This window comes from Molothrus ater, chromosome 4, assembly GCF_012460135.2.
Source record: "Molothrus ater isolate BHLD 08-10-18 breed brown headed cowbird chromosome 4, BPBGC_Mater_1.1, whole genome shotgun sequence".
Classification (NCBI taxonomy): domain Eukaryota; kingdom Metazoa; phylum Chordata; class Aves; order Passeriformes; family Icteridae; genus Molothrus; species Molothrus ater.
The window spans coordinates 71,285,069-71,307,107 of NC_050481.2; the positions used below are offsets into that span (position 1 = coordinate 71,285,069).

Consider the following 22,039-nt stretch of genomic DNA (forward strand, 5'->3'; position numbering starts at 1 on the left):
AAACTGGGGGAGTTACCTGCAGGGCTCTGATCTGGGTCAGCAGGTGCTGGGCAGTTTTATTGCGCATCAGCTGTTTGGTTGGTTTCTTTCATTTCTCTTTTAAATATCATTGTTATTATTAGCTATTTAGTGTATTTTATTTTGTTTTCCTTTATTAAACTGTTCTTCTCTCAGCCTACAAATTTTACATCTGATTTTCCTCCCCACACCTCCAGGGTGGGGGAGAAGGAAGGGGGCTGAGTGGCTTTGCACTGCTTCATTTCCACCTGGGTTTAACCCGTGCTCCTGTACTCCAGCCCTTCCCTGCCTCCACTGCCCTCCTCTGCCATGACCAGGGTGAGCTGTGGCTTCTTGAGCCTTGTGCCATCTTCAGCAGAAGGATGAGGTCAGGAATCTAGCTTGGTGCGCTGCAGGCAGCTGTTTGGCACCAACCACGTGCATGTTATACACTTGTTCCAATTATTTCAAGGATTAATGCATCCAGTACTTTAAAATGTGTCCTGTAGCTCTCTAGCATATTAAAATGTACTGGTAAATAGCACTTAAATAGCTTCTAATTCATCAAAATAACTTGGGCTGTGTTTCTAGTAATCATGGCAGTGCTTTCTGAAATTATTAAGTGACCTGTATATGTTAAAGCACATTAGCAGTGGGGCTGCTGTACATTTTGGTGTTTAAAGCTGCCATTTTTTACAAGCAATTCTGATGTGGATAAACATTTCACGAAGGTTTAATAATTGGGCCCTAATACACCAGATGGATTTTCTTCTCTCCTCCTGAGAATGCATCACAGTAAAGTGCTGATGGAGTTTTCCAGACATCTAAAAATGAAAGTGTACTTGTTTGAAAAGCTTTAAGGATACCAGGCGTGGAGAGAATATTCTCTCTGTGGAAAAGGAGATTAAAGTCCAGAATAAAACCAGACAGTGTGTTTAAGTTCAGGTTTTTGTGTCACTGTGGGAATACCCTGTGTAGCCTGAAGGCTGATCAGCTGAGGTTCCGTGTGTGTGTTGAGGCCAGCTGAGGAGAGATTATTTATAACCACATTGCTCATTTATTGGACTTAAATAATCTAATTAATAGTTAAGAATGAATTATTAAAGCTATTTGCCAAATAGACTATTCTCCATAAAATTTAAATGTATCTCCTCCCTGCATTGCAATATTTATACTGTGTAAGCAGAATTTTTTATAACTGTGTGAGCCATTGGAAGCTCTGCTTGGTAGAACCTGGTTGAAATGGAGTCATGTTCAAATTTCCCTGGGATGAAACTTCCCAGGGTGTTAGGTGGCTCTTCATGGTTCTTTTTCCTTCCACTCTGGTTCCACACCTGAGTTTGCTGGTTTCTTTCTTCTCTGTTGGAAAAATTTAACTGGTCTCAAACTGGACGTGTCACAGGCTATGGGAAAATGGAAATCCAACAGTTGACAGAAATACAGAATAGTTTGGGTTGGAAGGAAACTTAAAGATCCCCTTGTTGCACCCTGTGCCATGGCAGGGACACCTCCCACTGTCCCAGGTGCTCCAGCCCCAGTGTCCAGCCTGGCCTTGGGCACTGCCAGGGATCCAGGGACAGCCCCAGCAAATCTGGGAATTCCAGCCCAGGCAGGAATTCCTTGCCAAGATCCCAGCCCAATCTCCCCTTTCCCAGTGGGAGCCATTCCCTGGCTCCTGTCCCTGCAGGCCTTGTCCCCAGCCCCTCTGCAGCTCTCCTGGAGCCCCTGCAGGCCCTGCCAGGGGCTCTGAGCTCTGCCTGGAGCCATTTGAGATGGGGGAAGCTGCAGAGAGGAGACTTGGGTGAAGAGGGATTTCTGGGATGAAGGATGCTCTTGGTAGGCTGTTATTTTTGGAGAAAAAAAGAGAAGGAGAGGACAAAGCAAATCCTGCAGTAAATGTTGATTTTGAAAGTCATTTGTAAGCGGGTGGACATTCATGGCAGAGATGTGTGTGAAGCTGTTGAGAGAGCAGGACAGAGCACAGCTCTACCCAGGACTGTGCCAGCCTCAGCTCTCACTCCAAATCATTTCCCAGCACCTCTCTCTCTGCATGCAGCTGCTTCTTTCTGCTGCTTCCATACCTAGAGAGTTGCTTTCCAGAGAAAGTTGGAAAAACCCTTCTTCAAAGCTACTGATGCTCACATCAGGTCTTTTAACTTATTTCAGGACGGTTTAGGCTGAGTAAATGCAACAATAGATATTGACTTTGCTCAACCCCTGGGGCTCTTCCAGCAGGTGATGGACTGCAGTGGGCTCTGCCTTTTATTTCTCCCCAAGGGCTTCCAAGGGATGTTAGTTCAAGGGGGAAAATATATTTCCTTAGTGATTTTATAGCTTTTGTGGGTATTTGCTGCCTCCTTGTGACAATACAAAGATGTATGGTGCTGTTCCTTTGAAATACAAGGGTACTGTGGTGAGTGTTTTAGGAGAAGTTTTTATTAGTCTTTAATTGTTAATTCCTCTCTGTATTTTCTGAAGAAGTCTTGGCTGTGGTGCCAGAAATGGGCAGGAAAGAGAAACCAGTGAAGGGCTCTGGAACGTGCAGACTTATGCAGTGTTGCATTTTGGAAAGGGGATTTAGTAGTAAAGATGATCCTCTTAGTTCTCCGCTCTAGCTTTCTTCTCCAAAGGAGTAAATAATATGTAGGGACACATATTTACGGTGCCACAAAAATGTGGCATGTGGGGACGTGGTTTAGTGGTAGCCTTGGCAGTGCTGAGTTAATAATGGTTGGACTTGATGATCTTAGAGGTCTTTTCCAACATAGGTTCTGTGATTCTATAAAATTGACCCAAAATAAGAGGTCCAACAGTTTTCATTGCTGAGGTCACTTTTTTCCTAAAAAGGGGCCATCCTTACAGCAGTTCAGCATGCTTTGATGCGTGTCTTCCATTTGCTGTATTTCTGGAGCTGTCTGATGGATACACGAGACTGGAGTGTGTTGTTGTGTAAAGGTGGAGACCTCACTGACTTTGTGGCTGAGGGTGGCACAGTGCGAGTTCATCTGTATGCCTGACCTCCTGAGAAACTCCTCTGAAATGGGTAACTTAACAGGGGTGCTTGAGATGAATGGCATTTTTGGCACTGCTGGCATTTTCCTCTGCCCTTTGGATTTCCATCTTGTTTCTCCAAATAAAGGTGTACTGAGGAGGTGAACACTGGTGAGCCCTGGCAGCAGCTCATGTTGCACATAAACTGCATCTGAAATCATAAAATCATGGAATGCTTTGTGTTGGAAGGGACCTTAAAGCCCATCCAGTCCTGTGGGCAGGGACACCCAGCACTGTCCAGGTGCTCCAGCCCCAGTGTCCAGCCTGGCCTTGGGCACTGCCAGGGATCCAGGGGCAGCCCCAGCTGCTCTGGGCACTGTGCCAGGGCCATGCAAGTCAAACAAGTGCATATTTTTAAATATTATATGCTGTATGACAGTGAAGCATATTTCTGTGCATATCTAAGCCTGAAAAATGCAATCCCATCACTGACTGGCTGCCTTTGGGTGTCTGTGCCCCATCCATGGAGGTTTCATATCACAAAGTGTGTAGATGGTGATATGGCAACAAGAACTGTCTCCTCACCTTTTGCATTTCTCAGGGAATGGTTCCTGCTGTCTGTCCTGGTGTTAAATTATAGGCATTTCCAAGTCATAGCATCGCAGAATCATTTAGGTTGGAAAAGCCCTCTGAGATCAGCAAGTTCAAGCCCTGCCCCCGCTGCCCCATGTCCCCAAGGGCCACATCCACAGGGCTGTAAAATTCCCCCAGGGATGGGGACTCCAGCCCTGCCCTGGGCAGTCCCAAGGCCTGACCCCCCTTCCCATGAAGGAATTTCCCGCCTGCCCATGCTGAGGCTCCGCTGAGGCCGTTGCTCTCCTCCTGTCTGTTCCCTGGCGCAGAGTCCTGGCCCTGTCCCCTCCTGGCAGGGTGCAGTCCTGCGTGCCTCCCTGCAGCCCTGGGCAGGTTCTCTCTTGGAGAGAAAGCCCTGTGGGAGCATCCAGAGCCCATGGTCACTGGGAATGCTGCAGCTAGGCACGTGAGTCACCTGCTCTGATTAAAAAATCTTCCTTCCGTGGAGACTTTCCTGTAACCTGTCTTTCAATACATGCTGGAAGTTGGGGAGGCTTTGGAGATGTTTTCTGTCACCCATCAGTGCTGTCCTTGAGGAAGGAGGCTTCCTCTGGGGCTCAGATTTTAATCTTAGCTTGTGTGTCTTGAAGTTGCTCATTAAGGATTCAGTGTGATAAAATCATATCTGTCAATACAGTCGGTTATTATTGTAATTATTATAATAATGATTATTATTATTCCTACTACTCTTTTTTATTATATCTGCTTCCCTGCATTTTCACCAGAAATTGATATATTCATTCATCCTTTTCCCCTCCTCTTTTGATGAAGAAAACCAGTACAGATTTGGGGAAATCCAGAAATGCCTGTAGCTCTGCAGCAGCCTGCCTGCTCTACACTGTATCTTATTTTTGTAATTTGGAAAGGAAATAATAATCAATTTTCTCTACTTCTCTCAAGGCTTTTCTTCTTGGGGGTTATCCTCTCACTTAAAATACCACCAGAGATAGGCAATAGTGGCTTTTTAAATCTGATTAAATCTTTCAGCCTTACTGTCATTTATGGAAGTCAGATAAGGAACTTTGAAAGAACAATATAAATAATGAAAATAAGTGTGTCATTCCTCACTGGGTATCAGAAGCACTGAACTGTGCTTGATTATCTTTCTTTGGTGTATTTCTAATGTACAAACTTTTCACTTAACTTTGCATTTCCTAGAGTTTTTCAGCTGCCAGTGCGTTATGACCAAGAGCAATAAAATATTATTTTCTAATTTTTTTTCCTTTCCAGTTGTTTCCTGTCATTGCTCCTGGTGGCAGCTGTGGTTTGGAAGATCAAACAAAGTTGCTGGGCATCACGACGGAGAGAGGTGAGAGGGATAAAGTATTGTTCCCTAAATGACTTCTTAATAGTTGTTCTCCCTAGATGCATATTTATTCACATATGCATCACATTAACCTTAAATTGAAGGCTAAGCTAATTCAGTTAATGCTGCTATTTAGGCCTTTAGCGTATTTTTGATTACAGTTTCAGTGACAAATTATGTTATATTAGTATCCTGATGCTGCAGTTTCTGTGAAGCACCAAAAAAATAGGGGTGAATATCCTGAATTCCGAGAACTTCTGTTTCTAGACAGCATAAGTACCAAACCACATAAACTAGGAGATTCTTTATATCTGTTTCAAAATAGGAAATAAAAAATAGAAACATTAGCTCTTGTGTAATACATTAAAAAAGGAAGGTAAATCCCCATTTTAAAATTAAATCTTATTCAGATATTTTGGGTGGTTGGTTTTTTTCCCCCTGGAACATTAGGGGCATAAGAAAAAGATGGGGAAGCCGCCCAGGAGCTTACTCCTTAAAAATGTGAATTTTAGAGCCAAAGTTTTTTCCTCTTCACCTACCCATGGTCCAAATGAGCTTCACATCCTTTGTGTTTGCATCATGTAAATAACTTAGTGCTTTACACCCCCAAAATCTGGTTCCTCCTTGTTTATCCCCGATTTATTTTTGTTCACTACCCTTCCTTTCTTGCTTCTCTCTCAGTGGAGCCTGCTCTCCTGTTGCACCCAGAGCACTCAGGGTGACTCAGGTGAGGTGGCCAATTGCTGTGGCACAGAGGACGTGTCCTCAGTCCCCATTTCTCAGCACCAATGCCCACGTGCACCAGTTGTGTCTGTAGGGCAGTTCTGGGTGCCACAAGCAGCTGCCCACACACCCATCAGGTTTGTTTGGTGTGCTAGGAGCATGGAACGTGCAGCTATCACAGCTTGGCCTGGGCTGCACCTGGAGTTATGTTTAGGAGCTTTGTCTTGTGTTAGTCTGTTTATTTCTATGCAAAATGAGAGAAGGCAGCCATCATTCGAGCGAGTCCATGTGCGCTTTCTGTATACAGTTATCTCTTTGTCATCACCTGAGGCCAGGTTCCCTAAGGAATGGGGCATGTTTCTCCCCTGCTTTGGGATTTTCAGGTGGGATCTGCCCATTCCTCTAGGTTTTCCTCCCAGCTGTCCTGCTGGGCTGAAGCTCTTGGCAGCTGCAGACCCACCTGTGTCACTGCTGTGTTCAAGAGTGGTTTGTTCCCATGTAGGAGTTGATCAAGAGGATTTGGGGGATTAATTTTTACGGTGTTGGAATTCTTTGCTAGTCCCTGTTTCCTGCATATCTTCAGAGATCTGTAGCTGGTTGTACTTTGCAGTGCAGTGGTGTGAATCATATGAATTTATTCCGTATGAGGAGCTCCTCTCTGGTAATAAAGCAGGATGATGTCTGATAACTCTTCTCCTCTTCTTTCTCTTTCTGCTTCAGATGTTTCTGCTTTTACTGGTGAACTCACTGCAGAATATAATCATTGCTTTTCAAACAGATAACCCTTAATCTTGGAAATAATGGAAGTCTTTGAGGTTTTTTGTATTCTCTGAAGGTAGATTAATTTTTACTAGGGCAACTGTTTTTTTCCTGCTTGCTTTCTTGGCAAGAAACTAAGCTGGAGTCAGCATAACATCCCCTGTGGCTCCCGGGGTTAAATGTTATCTAGAAATGTATAAGGAATAGAGACCAAGAAGTTAATACTGTGCTTTGGAGTTAAAGTATTTGAGTGGTGGCCTAAGTGAGACGTGTCTCTATAAATTAAGTTACAGTCTGATACATGTTTTAAGGAAAAAAAAAACAGCCCTGGAGTACTGGCAACATATTGGCATGTTTCAGTCTGAATTCAATCTACATGTGTGGCTGTTTGACAGGCAGTTCATCGGGGTGGTGTTTCCCAGGCACATTCCTGTCTTTTGCTGCTATTTATCTTGCTCTCTCTTTTTATCTAGTGACTTTATCTTGTAATTAATGGATCTCTGCTGTTCCATTCCTTTTCTGTTAAAAATACTTGTAAATCTTGAGCAAACAGTTTAAAATCTTTGTTGTGCCATAATTACATATATTAATACAATTTCTCCAGAAGCAAAAGTCCACCCAATAATTTGTTATCTAAGATGATTTTATAGCTTGAAGGTGGAGGTTTTTTTACTGATTCTCGATAAACCCAAGCAAAGGTCTCTTTAGTAGTTTTAAATAATGATCAATGCCCCATCCCTGGCAGTGTCTCAGGCCAGGCTGGACGGGGCTTGGAGCACCCTGGGATAGGGGAAGGTGTCCCTGCCCGTGGCAGGGGTTGAAATTAGAAGATCTTCAAGCTCCCTTCCAGCCCAAAGTGTTCCATGATTCTCCAAAATGCTGCAGCCCTGAAGGAAGATCTTGCTCTGGTTTGGGCTGTCTTGTTAGCAGTAGTCAAGTTACAATCAACCATTTCTCATGTCTGTAGTGACTGTGTAGTAACTTCCCACGTGTGTAGCAACTCTGTGCTTGTTCTCTGATGTTAGCCCAGAGGTCAGTAAGATAGGATGCAATGTGCAGGGAATTAATTCCCAGCTGTCCATCCCTTCTGCTTCCAGAAGGAGCACTGCAAGTGCCCAAATCCTCATGGCAGTGCTGAGTGAAAAGCTGATGGCTGAGGCTTATTCTGAGAAATGTGCAGGGCAGGAAAGGAGTGCTGACAGGTTTAGTGGTCAAAATTACACAGCCAGGGTTGTTTGGGAAATGTGCTGGGAGAAGGCAGACAGCTGTGCTTGGTGTGGCTGGGGAATGGAACACAGCAGCATCATTTGGTTGAAACCAAGTTTGCTTTGCTCCTTATGGAGAAGGCAGCATGCTACAAATCCAAAGTCTCCATCAGGATCTTGTAGAACACACAAGATTCTCCTGACTTTCCTTTTCTGTATTTCAGCTGAACCTCTCTGCCCAGCTGCTTGCAGGCGTGTCAGTGCTTCTCAGCCTCCAGGTCTGTGGGGTGGGCAGACATAGCCAATGTGGGCTTGTAGGAAAATGAGTTTGGAACACTGAGCTGAAGTTCAGGCCTTGCAAAGAGTAAAACTTGACCTGCAGTAAAAATGGGGGTGATTTGTGTCATATCAGGCATTCAGGAGATGGAACTGTAAACTGTGTGTTTTTTCCCCTGTCACTGAGCCCTCTGTTTGAGTATCTTCAGACATCTTAAAAAAGGGAAAATAGAAATAAAAAGGCAGCTTTTATAGGAGGCTTAGAATGTGGTGAATGACATTAGGAAATAGGGATAGGAAACCTCTCTGTCTTGTCTGTAGAAAATGACATGTTAAAGGAATCACAGTGGTAATAGAGAATAATGCACAAAGTATGAGCACAATGTTAGAATTTCAATATGCTCATCTGCTGTCAGGAATTTTCTGTCCTGTTGTTCTGTTTTTGCATCCAAGTCCTCTTCACCCTCAGTCTTCTTTGTTTCCTTCACTGGGAGCAAGGAATAGCTCCCTCCCAGCAAAGGGAGTGTGGCTGACGCAGGGTGGGGAGGGTCAGCTGGATCACTCCCTGTGCCTCTGTGGAATGTGGGGGGAGTATCAATAGCAAGCACCTACAGAGATAATTTAATTTGGGTGTCTAGAGCTCCATTTTAAAACATTCCCTTAACAAAATGATCTGTATTTTGCCTCCTTTCTTGCCAAGGCTACATAATACTGAATATTTGTACTCTGCAAGTCACCCAGTTATTCAGGGGGGGGTTTGTGTATTGATTTACTGCAGGAATTATCCTTCTCTGTCTCATTGCTGAAACCTTTTTCCCTCCCAAGTGTATTCAAAACTTAGTTGTGCTTCAATTTCCACTGGCATCCTCTGCTGTAGCATCCATGCACACAGAATGCCACGTAGGCAAGCAGATCCCTGTGTTTTTTACAGCAAAGATGTTGCAAGGGATGTGTGCTGTGTGTTATTTATTGCCCTGCCTTCCTTTTCTTCCCCTTCCTGCTCTCATCCCTTAGTATTTCATTCATCCCTTAGGTCTTCTCTCTTAGAATGTGATTAAGGGCATCCTTGGTCAAGGAAAAAGCTTTAGATTTGTAATATTTTCAATTAACTCTAATTTGGGATCTTCGTCGTTGTTTAGAGTCTTCAGTGGTGTTTTGGACCAGGATATGCTCCAAAGGATTTGGTATCAAACTTATGCAGAAATATTAAAAGGTCTGGCAACAAATTTCTCTAGATTTGGGCAGTCCCAGGTGCTTTGGAGGGTTTACTGGTGCATTCTCCAAGCTCCCAGCAGTCATTTGCCACATCGATCTTGTTCCATAGCACTGACAGCACTGATTGGTGTCTGTCAACAAAAAGAAAATATTAAGCTTGTGTTTGGGGTGGTTTGTAGGGAAAACAAGAATTGGAGGAGTGAGAAATCACAGCCAGCAGGTGACTGAGGAGGTTGAGTCACATGGTAAGCACGATAATTTCTCTCATTACAGTGGGAAACATGAACCTGGGTGTCTTTTTTTTATGCACTGAAGCTGGGTTTACTTCCCAGAATAGCTGTTCCCAGGACAATAGACTGAAGTGATGGTGGCTGTGGTGTTTTAAAAGCTGAATACAAATTTCATTTCCTGCATTTATGAGTAGTAAAATAAGAGCTCAGTGTTACTATTAGGTGTAACCTGTTATTGGTGTACTTGTCCACACTACTCTCAGCAATGTTTTGGGTGTTGCAGATGGTGGAGAACAACTCTGCAAGGTTAATTTGTTACCTGGAAGATAAGCAAGAGTTCAAAGCATCACAAATTCCTCATTTTGTCCAAGGAAAAACATACTGAGGTTTGGTGATGCAAATCAATGGCTGTGGAGAGGAATCATATGGAAAATGGATTTGTAGAGAATTTTTAAAGTTTGATAGAAGGTTTATATAGAATTATAGAAGATTCATAATGGGATGAGGATCTTCTAAAGGATGAGCCAAAAGTTTAAACAGCATGTCCCTGCCCATGGCAGGGGATTGGAGCTAGATGAGCTTTAGATCCTTTTCAAACCAAACCAGTCTGTTACACCCAATGTCTGCAACTGGGGTTTTAATGGTGAGAGTGGCAATGCCAATAATTTCTATTTTTAGAAACATGGCTCTCAGAATGAGTGCTTTTGGAAGGACCTTTTCTAGGTCAATCACATGGTGCAATTCAGTGACTCGTGTTAGGCAGGAGGTCAGATCAAATAATCGTAACTTTCCACTCTCCCTAAATTTAAAATCCATCAATGGGAACCAGCTCATGGTGCCAGGAGGCTTTTTCCGAAATACAGGCGCTGTGTGCTCTGCAGTGATCCATGTGGCTTTGGTCACCAGCTGAAGGAAATTGCAGCAGAAATAAGAGATGCCCTGAAGAGGAAAAACATCCCAAAATATTAGTGCTGACAAGAGATTCCTGCTTGGGGGGGCAATTGATGTTCTGGTTTTGTTTGAACATGCTCCTGTCACTTCTGTGCCCAGGGCAGCTCCTCTTGGGGGACTTGCAGATGGCCAGTTCCAGCTGAGCAGCTGGATCCCACCCTCTCTGTGCAGGACAGCATCACATGGGCTGGCAGCCACAGGCCAAGGAGCTATTGGGACAGAGTCCTCAGGGGAGTTGGTGCTAGAGAATTCCGTTGGGTTTATATCCCACAGAAGGGCTGGTGGAGCTTGAGCAGAGATGAAGCTGGAGTATCAAATTAGATGAAGCTGGAATATCATGCTTGGGATACCAGCTCACTGGGTCAAACCTTCTGTTTGGCACGGGGTGGAACTGCATGGGCTTCCCTTCCAACCCAAGCCACTCCATGATTTTATGATTTCATCAAGCCCAGCTCTAGGAGAGTTCAGCCTTATTTTAAAAAAAGCCCACTACTGGTGTATTGAAGCTGTTCTTGTTTCAGACTGCAAGCTCTCTTTCTGGTGGTAGATATCAGCTACCATCACAGGTATCTAATTTAGTTATTTGGAAAAATCAGGGAGAGATTGTGTAATTATTTCAGAAGAGCTCCACTCAGTCAAAGCTTCATTGTGCTGTTGTGTTATTATCAGGTATTGGTGTATATTTTAGTCTGCATGGACTAGAATCTTCTGGTCTTTTAAAAATGATCTCATTCTTCTTATTAAAGGTCAGGATTTCTATGCCCTCCTACTGGGCATGATTATGATGAATAACTTGCTTATCTTAATCAGCCCTGAATTAAATATCTTCTGTCATTTCAGTATGAGGCAACTTCCCAGCAGCTTTGCTTTGTGGTTTGTTATAGTTTTGAAGTGTGGAAATGCCTGTTGAGAAGGATTTGAACATTAATTCTCTCCTCCTCTCTCTTTCAACATAGCCTGCAAAGTCCGTTACAAAACTAATTAGCTAACATTAATATGTGCACTGCTCTAGGGGCTTAAAAACTAAATTTTCAGTGATGATGAAAGCGTCAGAGCAAATTGTTGGTTTGGTGACTTATTTGGTAGTTAGTGTAATTGCAGTTAAATACTTTAAATCACTTAGTTCTGAGACATTTGTGGCTCATCTTCATGGAATATTTATGGCTTGTATGTTTATTTTTTGCTGATGCCAGTTTTTATTTTGGAAGGCAACTCCCTTTCCCCCAAGGTCACCAAGTTAGGAAGACATAAAGCAAATGTTCCTACATGTTACTTCCAAGTAATGCACAGTGATTCTCCTATGGAGCCAGGCTGGCAGAGCTGGGAATGCTCCCCTGGAGAAGGGAAGGCTCCAGGCAGAGCTCAGAGCCCCTGGCAGGGCCTGCAGGGGCTCCAGGAGAGCTGCAGAGGGGCTGGGGACAAGGCCTGCAGGGACAGGAGCCAGGGAATGGCTCCCAGAGCCAGAGGGCAGGGATGGCTGGGATCTTGGCAAGGGAATTGTTCCTTGGCAGGGGGTGAGGCTGGACACAGGTGCCCAGAGCAGCTGCTCTGGGCACTCTGTGCCAGTACTTCACTATTGTCCTCCTTGAGTTCTTACTGTTTTCCTTCTTAAAAAAAAAACCAAAACAAACAAAACAACAAAACAATTGAGACAAATTGCTCATGTAGATACTGGAGTTCCTTACGAGTTCTAGATCAGTTTTGATAAGCTTGTTTTTAAGGCCATTCTTCATAAGGAGCAAATAAAATCCAGGATATTTGACTTTCTTCTGGAAAAATCACTGTTATTTCATGGCTGGAAATAGCAGAGCCCCATCCCCATAGCTGCTGGGGCCCTGTGCTCAGGCAGCAGTCCCTGCAGGGGCAGTTGCTGAGATGGATGTAAGCAGGATGGTTATATGGAGCCTCGTGGCTGCTTTATGCTGAGAATAAAATGTCCAGGCTTTTCCTGTCAGGAAACACAGCATAGGTTATATTAGTCAATTAACCTGGTAACCTGAATAGCTGTTTGTCTTCTCTGAGAGAGCCTGCACTACTGCCTGGCAAGGCTTTCCTCACTTCCTCGGGAGGTTTTTCTCCCATCAGTAACACACTCTTCATTTTACACTGTCCATTACTCAATGTGTGTGAATTAAAAATATTCCTGGTAGGAATCACTTTATTTGAAGGGTTCCAGGCTGGGGTTGGACTGGGCTTGGAGCAGCCTGGTCTAGTGGAAGGTTGTCCTGGTTTAGGGCAGATTTGGGAGAAAACCTCCAAAGGGGTTCCTCTGGAAAGCAAATTCAAGCGGCCCTTCCCCAAACCGGTTCAGGAAAAGATTTCCTTGGAGAAAAGTGGAAAAAACTATTTAACAGGCAAAGCATTCACCAGCACACAAAAATGAACAATATTGAACAATAACACCTCTCACTGTTCTGCAGAGGTGACACACTCACAGAGTCCCTCATGGGCTGTAGCTCAGCTCAGTCTCTGATCAGTCCCTGATCACAGGTGAGAGCTGTGGGTGCTCTACTGGTGTTCAGGCCAGAGCAGGTCTGAACAGCTCCAAAGAAAAAACACAGTCCAGGGAACTTCTGTGCATCAGCGAGCTAAAAACTAGCTAAAGCAAAGGAGAGCTCTGTCCTGCTGTCTGTCTGTCCGCAAACAACCCAGTCCAGGAGCAGGAATGTGAGGGGTGAGTGCAGTGTCTGAAAACAAACTGTGCACTTCTTGTCTCCCCCTTTGCTCTCAGAACCAGCCTGAAAGGTGCAAAACTCATTTCTGGGCTAAACAGACCAATGGGGATGCGAGCATCATGAAGTCACCCCAGGAGAAAGGTGGGACATAGCAGGGGGTGGAACAAGATGGTCTCTAAGGTGTCTTCCAACCAAAACCATTCCATAATTCTGTGATGTGGAAGAAAATCACACTCAATGCAAATGAAAGGTGTGCACATTCTCACAGTTTGCAGTTATATGAATATTAAAGGCCAGAGGTGTATTCCAAGAGAGGCTTTTTGATGTGATTTCTTTGTAAGGCTGTCAAAGACTTTGCTTTTAAAATCCTCTTTGTGCCTAAGTGATTTCAAATATTCCCAGGTTGTCCTATTAATCGTGTCATCGGGAAAACCAGGGCTTGCTTGAAAGAGCATTGAGGTTCGTTATCTGAAATCTCAGAAAGCCCATCTTTAGGAATGAGAGAAAGGCAGGTTCTGGAGTATCTAGATGTTAACAGCTGCCGACTTGTAAAGTCATGCTCAGCCTCTTGACTGGAGAAATATCACATTTTCTCCCTTACAGCATCATAAAATCTTTCAATTAAAATTTTGACACACCAAACAAATACTGAAGGATTGGTACGTTTCTGGGTTAAACAGGCATGGTGCAAGCCTTGGGGTAAACTGTGACATTAAAGTTATAGAACAGTTATTTCTTAAATTAGGTTCTTAATTTTTAGGGGGAACTTTGTAACATGACTTGTGCTACACCAGGAGCTGGTGCTAGGAAAAGGATGTTCCCTTAGGCATTTGCTGCTTTGGTTGCATCCTGAACCTCTGATTTCATCTGCTTTGGGCATTTTTATGCTCAGGTGAGAGCCCACCTGCAGAGCTGCCCCAGCCCGGGCTGCTGCCAAAGGCAAGGTGGGAATTGTGTCCCTGTGCCCCTCCCTGAGGTGAGAGCCCACCTGCAGAGCTGTCCCAGCCCTGGGGCCAACAGCAGGAGGACGTGGAGCTGCTGGAGAGAGCCCAGAGGAGGCCCCGGAGCTGCTGCAGGGCTGGAGCCCCTCTGCTCTGGAGCCAGGCTGGCAGAGCTGGGAATGCTCCCCTGGAGAAGGGAAGGCTCCAGGCAGAGCTCAGAGCCCCTGGCAGGGCCTGCAGGGGCTCCAGGAGAGCTGCAGAGGGGCTGGGGACAAGGCCTGCAGGGACAGGAGCCAGGGAATGGCTCCCACTGCCAGAGGGCAGGAATGGCTGGGATCTGGGAATGAGGAATTGTTCCCTGGGAGGGTGGGCAGGCCCTGGCACAGGTGCCCAGAGGGGCTGTGTCATTCCCATCCCTGAAGTCATTCAGGCCAGCCTGGAAAGGGCTGGGAGCAGCCTGGGACAGGGGAAGGTGTCTCTGTCTGTGGCAGGGGGCAGAACTGGATAATCTTTGGGATCCCTTCCATTCCAAACTGTCCTGTGGTTCTATATTCTCAGAGCTACTTTTGACTTTAGTAGGAGTCATGTTGCCAAATTGCACATTTTCTTTAGTAAAATAACTTCCTTTGAAGAACTAATAGCTTTTAGTTCGTCAGTCTCTTGGACATCTTCATCAGGACAGCTTGTTCATTGATTTTATAGCCATTAAACAAAGCACTCTGCGATAGCTGAAGGGGACAATTACAGGAACAACAACCCAGCAATCTGTTTCACACTTGCTTTCGTCTGCAATCTGCTGGTGTGCTTTAAATACCCGAGCACTCCTCCTGTCCTTTTTCCCAAGTGTGAGTTACACACAAGTTTGCTTACGAACACTCCATTTGTGTGGATTTGTTGGGTTTTTGCATTGTGACAGTATCTACAATCTGCTCAAAATGCCTTTTCCCCGCTTTCTTTTTTTCTTTCAAAAATTAAGGAAAACTTTACCACATGCCTTTTATGGCAGTAAAATTTGACAGTTTTTTTTAGCTAGACTGAGAGCCATAGAAGCTCATACACCCCCTCAGGCTTATCTACATTGACCTCATCGTGCCTTGCCTGCACCCCCAAGTTACAGAAACAGCCCTCTGCAATGAAAGAGTCTTGAAATTATAGGTGATTTGGCAAAGCAAAGACCATAGAAAGTTCCAGAGGGTGACAATGAGTGGCATAGGGTCTGGTTGGAGGCCTGTCTCCGGTGGTGTCCCCCAAGGCTCTGTACTGGGCCCAGTGCTGTTTGGTCCATCAGTGATTTGGTGGGGGCTGGCTGGCTCCTGGGCAGTTCCTGGTGACACAGAGGTGGCAGGAGCCCCTCTGTGGCTGCCCTTCAGATGGACCTGACAGCTGGGAGGGATGGGCAGAGAGGAACCTGCTGAAATTCCACAGGGACAAATGCAGGGTCCTGCACCTGGGGAGGAGCAGCCAGCAGTGCCCTGGGGGCCAAGGAGCCACTGGGACCTGGGGGCAGCAGGAAGAGCAGTGATAGCAGGGTGGGGGGATCCTGCCCCTGTGCCCGGCCCTGGAGGCACCTCTGGAGTGATCCTGCCCCTGTGCCTGGAGGCACCTCTGGAGTGATCCTGCCCCTATCCCTGGAGGCACCTCTGGAGTGATCCTGCCCCTGTGCCCGGCCCTGGAGGCACCTCTGGAGTGATCCTGCCCCTATCCCTGCAGGCACCTCTGGAGTGATCCTGCCCCTGTGCCTGGAGGCACCTCTGGGGTGATCCTGCCCCTATCCCTGGAGGCACCTCTGGAGTGATCCTGCCCCTGTGCCCGGCCCTGGAGGCACCTCTGGGGTGATCCTGCCCCTATCCCTGGAGGCACCTCTGGAGTGATCCTGCCCCTGTGCCTGGAGGCACCTCTGGGGTGATCCTGCCCCTATCCCTGGAGGCACCTCTGGAGTGATCCTGCCCCTGTGCCCGGCCCTGGAGGCACCTCTGGAGTGATCCTGCCCCTGTGCCTGGAGGCACCTCTGGAGTGCTGTGTCCAGCTCTGGATCCTCAGCATGGAGGGAGGACCTGGGTGTCCTGGAGCAGGGCCAGCAGAGGCTGTGGGGCTGAGGAAGGACCTGGAGCATCCCTGTGCCCGGGAAAGGCTGAGGGAGCTGGGGCTGCTCAGCCTGGAGAGGAGCCCCAGCTGAGAGAGGCCTCAGCCCTGGCTGCCCTTGTGTGTCCCTGTGTGTCCCAGTGCGTTCCTGTCTGTCTGTCCGTGTGTGCAGAGGTCAGAGCAGGCCCAGGCTCTGCTCCAGGCTCTGCTCCAGGCCCAGCGATGGCCCCGGAGCCACGGGCAGGGCCTGAGCCCAGGGAGGGGGGTGACACTGGCTGGTCCCTAAGGTCCCTTCAATGCAAACCATTCTGGGACTGGGTGATTCTGAGAATCAGTTCCAACAATGTTGCTGGATAACAGCACCTTCCTTTCACCCTCTTCTGTGCTGCATGGGGACACTGGGGCACGATGCATTTTGTGGGGTTTTCTATGGGGTTTTTGAGTGCTGTAAATGATCACTTTGGGCTTGGAGTGTCAGATTGCCCAGAATTAATCAGAAAATGCAGGTGGCAATGATGAGAGTTCTGGAGAGCATTTGGTGGTGCCTCAGTCCAGCTTAAAAATAGAGGATAACTGGTGTTGCTGTAATAGGTAGTGATGGTAAATGTGTAAATCTGTGTCAGAGCATTGGGCAGTTCCTGCATTTAAGGTTAAGAGCACTGGGTTTTCTCATGCTGCACAAAGTGTTTGCCTCTTCCCTTACTAAATAGAGACACTGAGTCCCATTGGACCCTTTGTCTCATGGAATTCTGGCTTCTGCCTTCCCTGTCAGGCTGTGTTGTCACTATCAGACATTAGTCACTGGAGCAAAAAAGAATTGTGTCCACAGCTCAGCTAAAACTGAAATGCTGCTTCCAGCCCAGCTGTGTAGAAAGTATCTGGTTTTTCTGTGTTAAAAAGGGGGAAGCTGCATCGAAATGCTTAGAAGTGCTTAAGAGCAGAATAAAGAGATGTCTTGTGTCATGAGGGGTTGTGGGGATTTGCCCAGGAAAAGGCTTTTTATTTTAATAAAACATTTTGCAATAAGGTCATGTTTGCCATTTTCTGTATTCAGCAAGGAAACAATAAAAAAGGGGATTATTCAATGGAAACCTGACAGTGTTTTGCTGGTGCTGTTATAAAAAATAGCAACTTCATTCTTACAGTAGTTACATACTGCTGCTAGTTTAATTTTAAAATGATGCCCACAAATCCTAGGGAATGGGAATCAGACAGGTGATGCCAAACAACAGCTTAAAAAGTAAATAACTGCTTTATGGAGACTCAGTGAGATCATTTTCCTTCCCAGATGTGTCAGGCTCACATTGTGTATTCAACTTTACTTCCAATACCTTGTTAAATTGTGGTAATGTGAATATTTACCATTATCTGTATTCTTAAGGCCATTAAAGCCCCCGGAGGTTATTTTTCCATATTCATTGATGTTCCTTTGTATTGGGCAAAACCCTTTAGATACATTTGTCTTTCATCTTTGTGTCAGAACAATATGATGATAATATTTTTCTGTTTAACAAATTAGCAACTCCTGCGCGAGATGCAACAGATGGCAAGTCGCCCCTTCGCCTCCATCAACGTTGCCTTAGAAACAGATGAGGAGCCACCAGATCTCATCGGGGGAAGCATAAAGGTGAGAGCTGGGGCTCTGGGATGGTCCTCACCATGATTAACCAGGGATGCTGTACACAGCAATCCCAGATCCTCTCATTTTTGTATATACCTGCAAGAAACTCTTAAGTCTAGGAGGTCCAACAGGTACCATTTTAATTTGCTTTTATCCCTTCAGTTATTCGCTTACAACTCTTGGGCTGGTTCAGATTAATGTTATACTGTTGCTGGGTTTGAAGTGTTGGATTTGCCTTGTTAGTTTTTATGCTTTGAAATAGAGAAGAATTTCAGCTTTACACCAGAGAGCACTGGGCTGGAAATAGCTGTAGGTGCTGCAAATAGAAACCCTTCCCTGTGATATCTCAAGACAAGTGTGAATAGAATCATGTCTGTGTACTGGATAATGTTAACATATTTCTGATTACAAATATATATTCCAATATATCTTGTGATTAGCAAAGAGGAGCATGAAGAAATCATGGTCATACACCAGGCTGGCACATGCTTACACACAACATGTTGAATTTTTAGTAAAAGCATATTTAAGAGGTGATAAAATAATTTAAAGGTCTTTTTGATGTGATGCTTTGACCAGCACAGACTTTTATACAAAAAGAAAAAATTAAGAACCTGAAAAAACTGATTATTTTTCTTTCTCACCTAAGGCAGCTGGATTGTTTTGTTTTATTTAGACTGAAGTTTTTTTGGAAGTTTTTCTCATTAGGCTTTAAGGTTAAGAAGGGCAGACGTGGATTAGATGTTGGGAAGAAATTCTTCTCTATGAGAGTGGGCAGGCCCTGGCACAGGTGCCCAGAGCAGCTGTGGCTGCCCCTGGATCCCTGGCAGTGCCCAAGGCCAGGTTGGACACTGGGGCTTGGAGCAGCCTGGGGCAATGGGAGGTGTCCCTGCCATGGCAGGGGTGGCACTGGGTGGGCTTTGAGGTCCCTTCCCACCCAAACCACTCTGAGATTCTATGATTAGTCCAGGTACTAAGTTTCTCACACCTTCTTACTATAATATGAGAGCTAATTCTTTAAAAAAAAAACCCAAAAACCTAGCGTGTATTTTATTCATTGTAAAGCACATGAAAGCAGTCTGACCCCAAAACTTCTATTTGGTGAGTAATAATTTTTAAATCTTGACCTAAGTACAGGCATTAAGGTTGCCTGTATAGCTTTAGCTCTTCCTTATATATGTGTAAATGTGGTCTGGCATGGCAAGTTTTAATACTTTTCCATGTGATTGGTGTCCTGCACCACCTTCTGGGTGGACACTGTGCAGAAGCAGCTTTTCAATATATTGAATCACAGAATAGTTAAGGTTGGAAAATCCCTCTAAGACCATTGAGTCCAACCACTCGCCCAGCCCTGCCAGGGCCAGCACTGCCCCATGCCCACACCAGTACCACAACCACAGGGTGTTCAGATCCCTGCAGGGATGGGGACTGGAGGGCTGGGCAGTCCTTTCTGGGAAGGCATTTTCCCTAATTTCCAGTCTAAACCTCTCCTGGTACAGCATTAGGCTGTTTCCTCTCATCCTGTCTTGTACCTATTTTGGAGCATAGTGGAAGTAAAGTAAAATTTGCAAAGGTCCTCAGTAATTCAGGTGATTGAGTATCTGGACCTCTCCTTGGATGCTCTGACTGGTTCTCCTCCCCATTGACTTTCTTTTGACTCCAGATCCTCAGATTTTCTGATTTTTCTATAATTTCCCTGCTTCTTTCATGAGGCTGGTACTGTGAGTCATTACCTCTAACAGCTCACCAAGACCTGGGAATCCACCCTTGGAAAATGGGATTTTCACTCACCAAATCAGACTGAACCTTTATTTCATTGCTCATCAAAAAGACCGTGGGATGTGGATGTTCCTGGGGCTGGAGGCAGATCTGGGAGGATGTAGCCTGGCTGCTGATGGTTTTGGGTTGCAGTCTGTCTGTCTGGAGCCCTTCATCTTCTTCTGTTGTCTGGAAGTAGCTAAAAACACCTCTCCTCTGGAATCAGGCCAGAACAAAGCTGTTCTAAACTTTTTGATCTCTGACAAGTTGTCTGCACTCAAACTACAGAGAAGATAAGCTCCTGGATCTCTTGAGTTCTTGTAAGTGTGTTATTCCTCCTCTTGTTCTGCTGCCCTCATCTTGTCTGGCCTCCTTGGGTTCCTCTGGAATGGATGGAGAAGCTGGTCTGAAGCACAGTAAGACAGACTGTGGAGAAATATCCTATTTTAGACCCTGAAATCATTAGGAACTGCTAATTGCCTCTGTGCTGATAACTCGGATACATGTTTCTTAATCAATTTTGGGCACAGATGAGGTGGTCTGATCATGCAATGGCACAAACCCTGTACAGTAATCTGAAGCTGAGGAGATGAATGGATTTTTCAGGTGCACTTGAAATGTTGTGCCAGTGGTAACTCCATAAAATCAGTCAATGTTTTGGGTTGGAAGGGAGCTTAAAGATCATCCCTTTCCAGCTCTCTGCCATCACCTGCTGGCCGGTGTGGCTGCAGAACAAGGGTGCCTCTACATGACAAGGAGTGTTACTAGGTTTGATGGGGTTTATATAGTTTTTTCTCATCTCGGAGAACTTGGCTAGGGAATAAAAGTAGTCACAAAAGGCCAGAGTGTTTCACAAATGGAGAGGAGGCTCGGGAAGGTTGTGGGTTGGAAGCAACTTGGGGAATGATGCTTCTGAGATAGTCTGACCTGTTGGTCGCTGCATGGAAATGGATTTAAATAGAAATGAAAAACCAATCTGAATATGTATGGGGTGTTATGGTTTAACACTAGCCAGCAGCTTGGGTTTTTCTCCTCGTCCCTTTTGCACCTGCATGGGAAAAAGCTCTTGGCAGGAGGGAGCTGCAGGAGGATGGGCTGGGGCAGTACAGAATTGGACAACCGTGCTTCTCTTTGTGGTCTGGCTGTTCTTTAACTCTTAGCCAAGGAAAGAGGGAAATGTTACTGTGGTGCTGGATGTTGTATCTGCCCTCCAGTTCCTCTGCCATCCACTATGTCAAAATTGGAGTCTTCATTTTAATTGCAAGAAAGCCAGACTTGCATTATCATGAATTCAGTGATGCTTTTCTTTCCCCATGGGAATCAAAGCTGTTGGTTAATGACGAGTTGATTTGAAGGTAACAAAGGAGAAGTGGAAAATGGTATGTCTTGTCTGCAAAAGATTAATTTCCTATTCCATTGTCCATAGCCAGTTGGCAGCCAGTGTCAAGCTAGTTCCATCCTAAGCTAATGTTTTCCAGCTGGACAGTATTAGAACTGTGTTTTCAATTAGTAGTTTTCCTGGGGTACTTAGGAGTAATAGAAAGTGATTTACCTGCAGGGAAGCAATTCCTATTAGAGGCTGCAGCTAGGCAACACGTTACTAGCTGCTTTGGTTTATTTGCCACTCAACAAATACCCACTGAATCACAAATCTACCACTAAATTTGCTTAGTTATTACAAAATCTGTTGGCTTCTCTCTGCAGCTCTTTGTGCGTTCAGACGTGCTGAATATTGCAATTATTTTTCTAAGTGTGTTTAACTTCCTTGGGTGCCTGGGACTCATCCAAGTGTCTGAACTGGTATTGCTGTAGCTCAGGATTTTTTAGGGCTTGTTATCGGATTAATCTAAGTCTTGTAATCCTCTGCAGCCATGCTCAGAAGCTTTCCCGAAAGAATTTGGGAAGTTTATAATTTTGACATTGATTTCCATCTATCTTGAAGTTGCTAAAGGCAAGAAGTTACCTTGGAAAAAACATGCACAGCCTAGCAAGCAAGTTCTCAGGTTGAGCAAAGCACTTACAGGGTCAACAAGAAAATGGTTGCATTGGGAAAGAATGATCCTCAAATTGGAAAAAAATTATTTTGGAATCTTTTAGAGAGAGCTGGAGCAGTCTTTGCTGTGCTGTGTTCAGGGATCCAGCATGTGAAGCCAGTGCTAAGTGTTGATTATCTTTGCACCCATGATCTTTAGTTTCCTAAAGGGAAAGGGAGAAGCATTTGGTGGGCAAAATCCTTATGAAGTTCATTTAGTGTGTTCTGTACCATTGTACCAATGTGCATTTAAATCGGCTGTTTGAGGGCTTCACTACAAATCCTGAATCAGACAGCGAGCTGATTCCTTAAAAATAGCAGATAAATAGATGGGAAATAGCATCTTATTCTAGTAATTAGTTTGCTTTGTTATGGGAGAAAGTGCTTTTGAGTGGTTTAAAGGCTGCCAGAAGATCCCATCTGTTCATGAAGTGCAGAGCTAAAGTGATGAGCTGATTTGGGAGTGGGTAGGGGGTACCACAGATAAATGAATATATTTTCAGTTTATTTGTATTTTGCATCTGAGCGATACCCTTGTTAAATTCCTTTTATATTGCAGTGAAGTGGCAGCCAGCAGTAAAGGAGCAGAGAAATGAGTAGTAAGTCCTGTGCCACAGGGTGCAGGGTTTGGGGAAGCTGCAGGG

General features: G+C 45.2%; 1 protein-coding gene across 1 annotated transcript in view; it reads left to right on the forward strand.

The window, feature by feature from the left end:
• The window catches only part of ATRN (attractin), a 157,896-nt gene that overhangs the window by 119,783 nt on the left and 16,074 nt on the right, over positions 1-22,039 (forward strand). The window contains exons 26-27 of the mRNA XM_054514571.1: positions 4,852-4,930; positions 17,504-17,611. Coding sequence (XP_054370546.1) covers positions 4,852-4,930; positions 17,504-17,611 — 187 coding nt within the window. The remainder of the gene's footprint in view (positions 1-4,851; positions 4,931-17,503; positions 17,612-22,039) is intronic.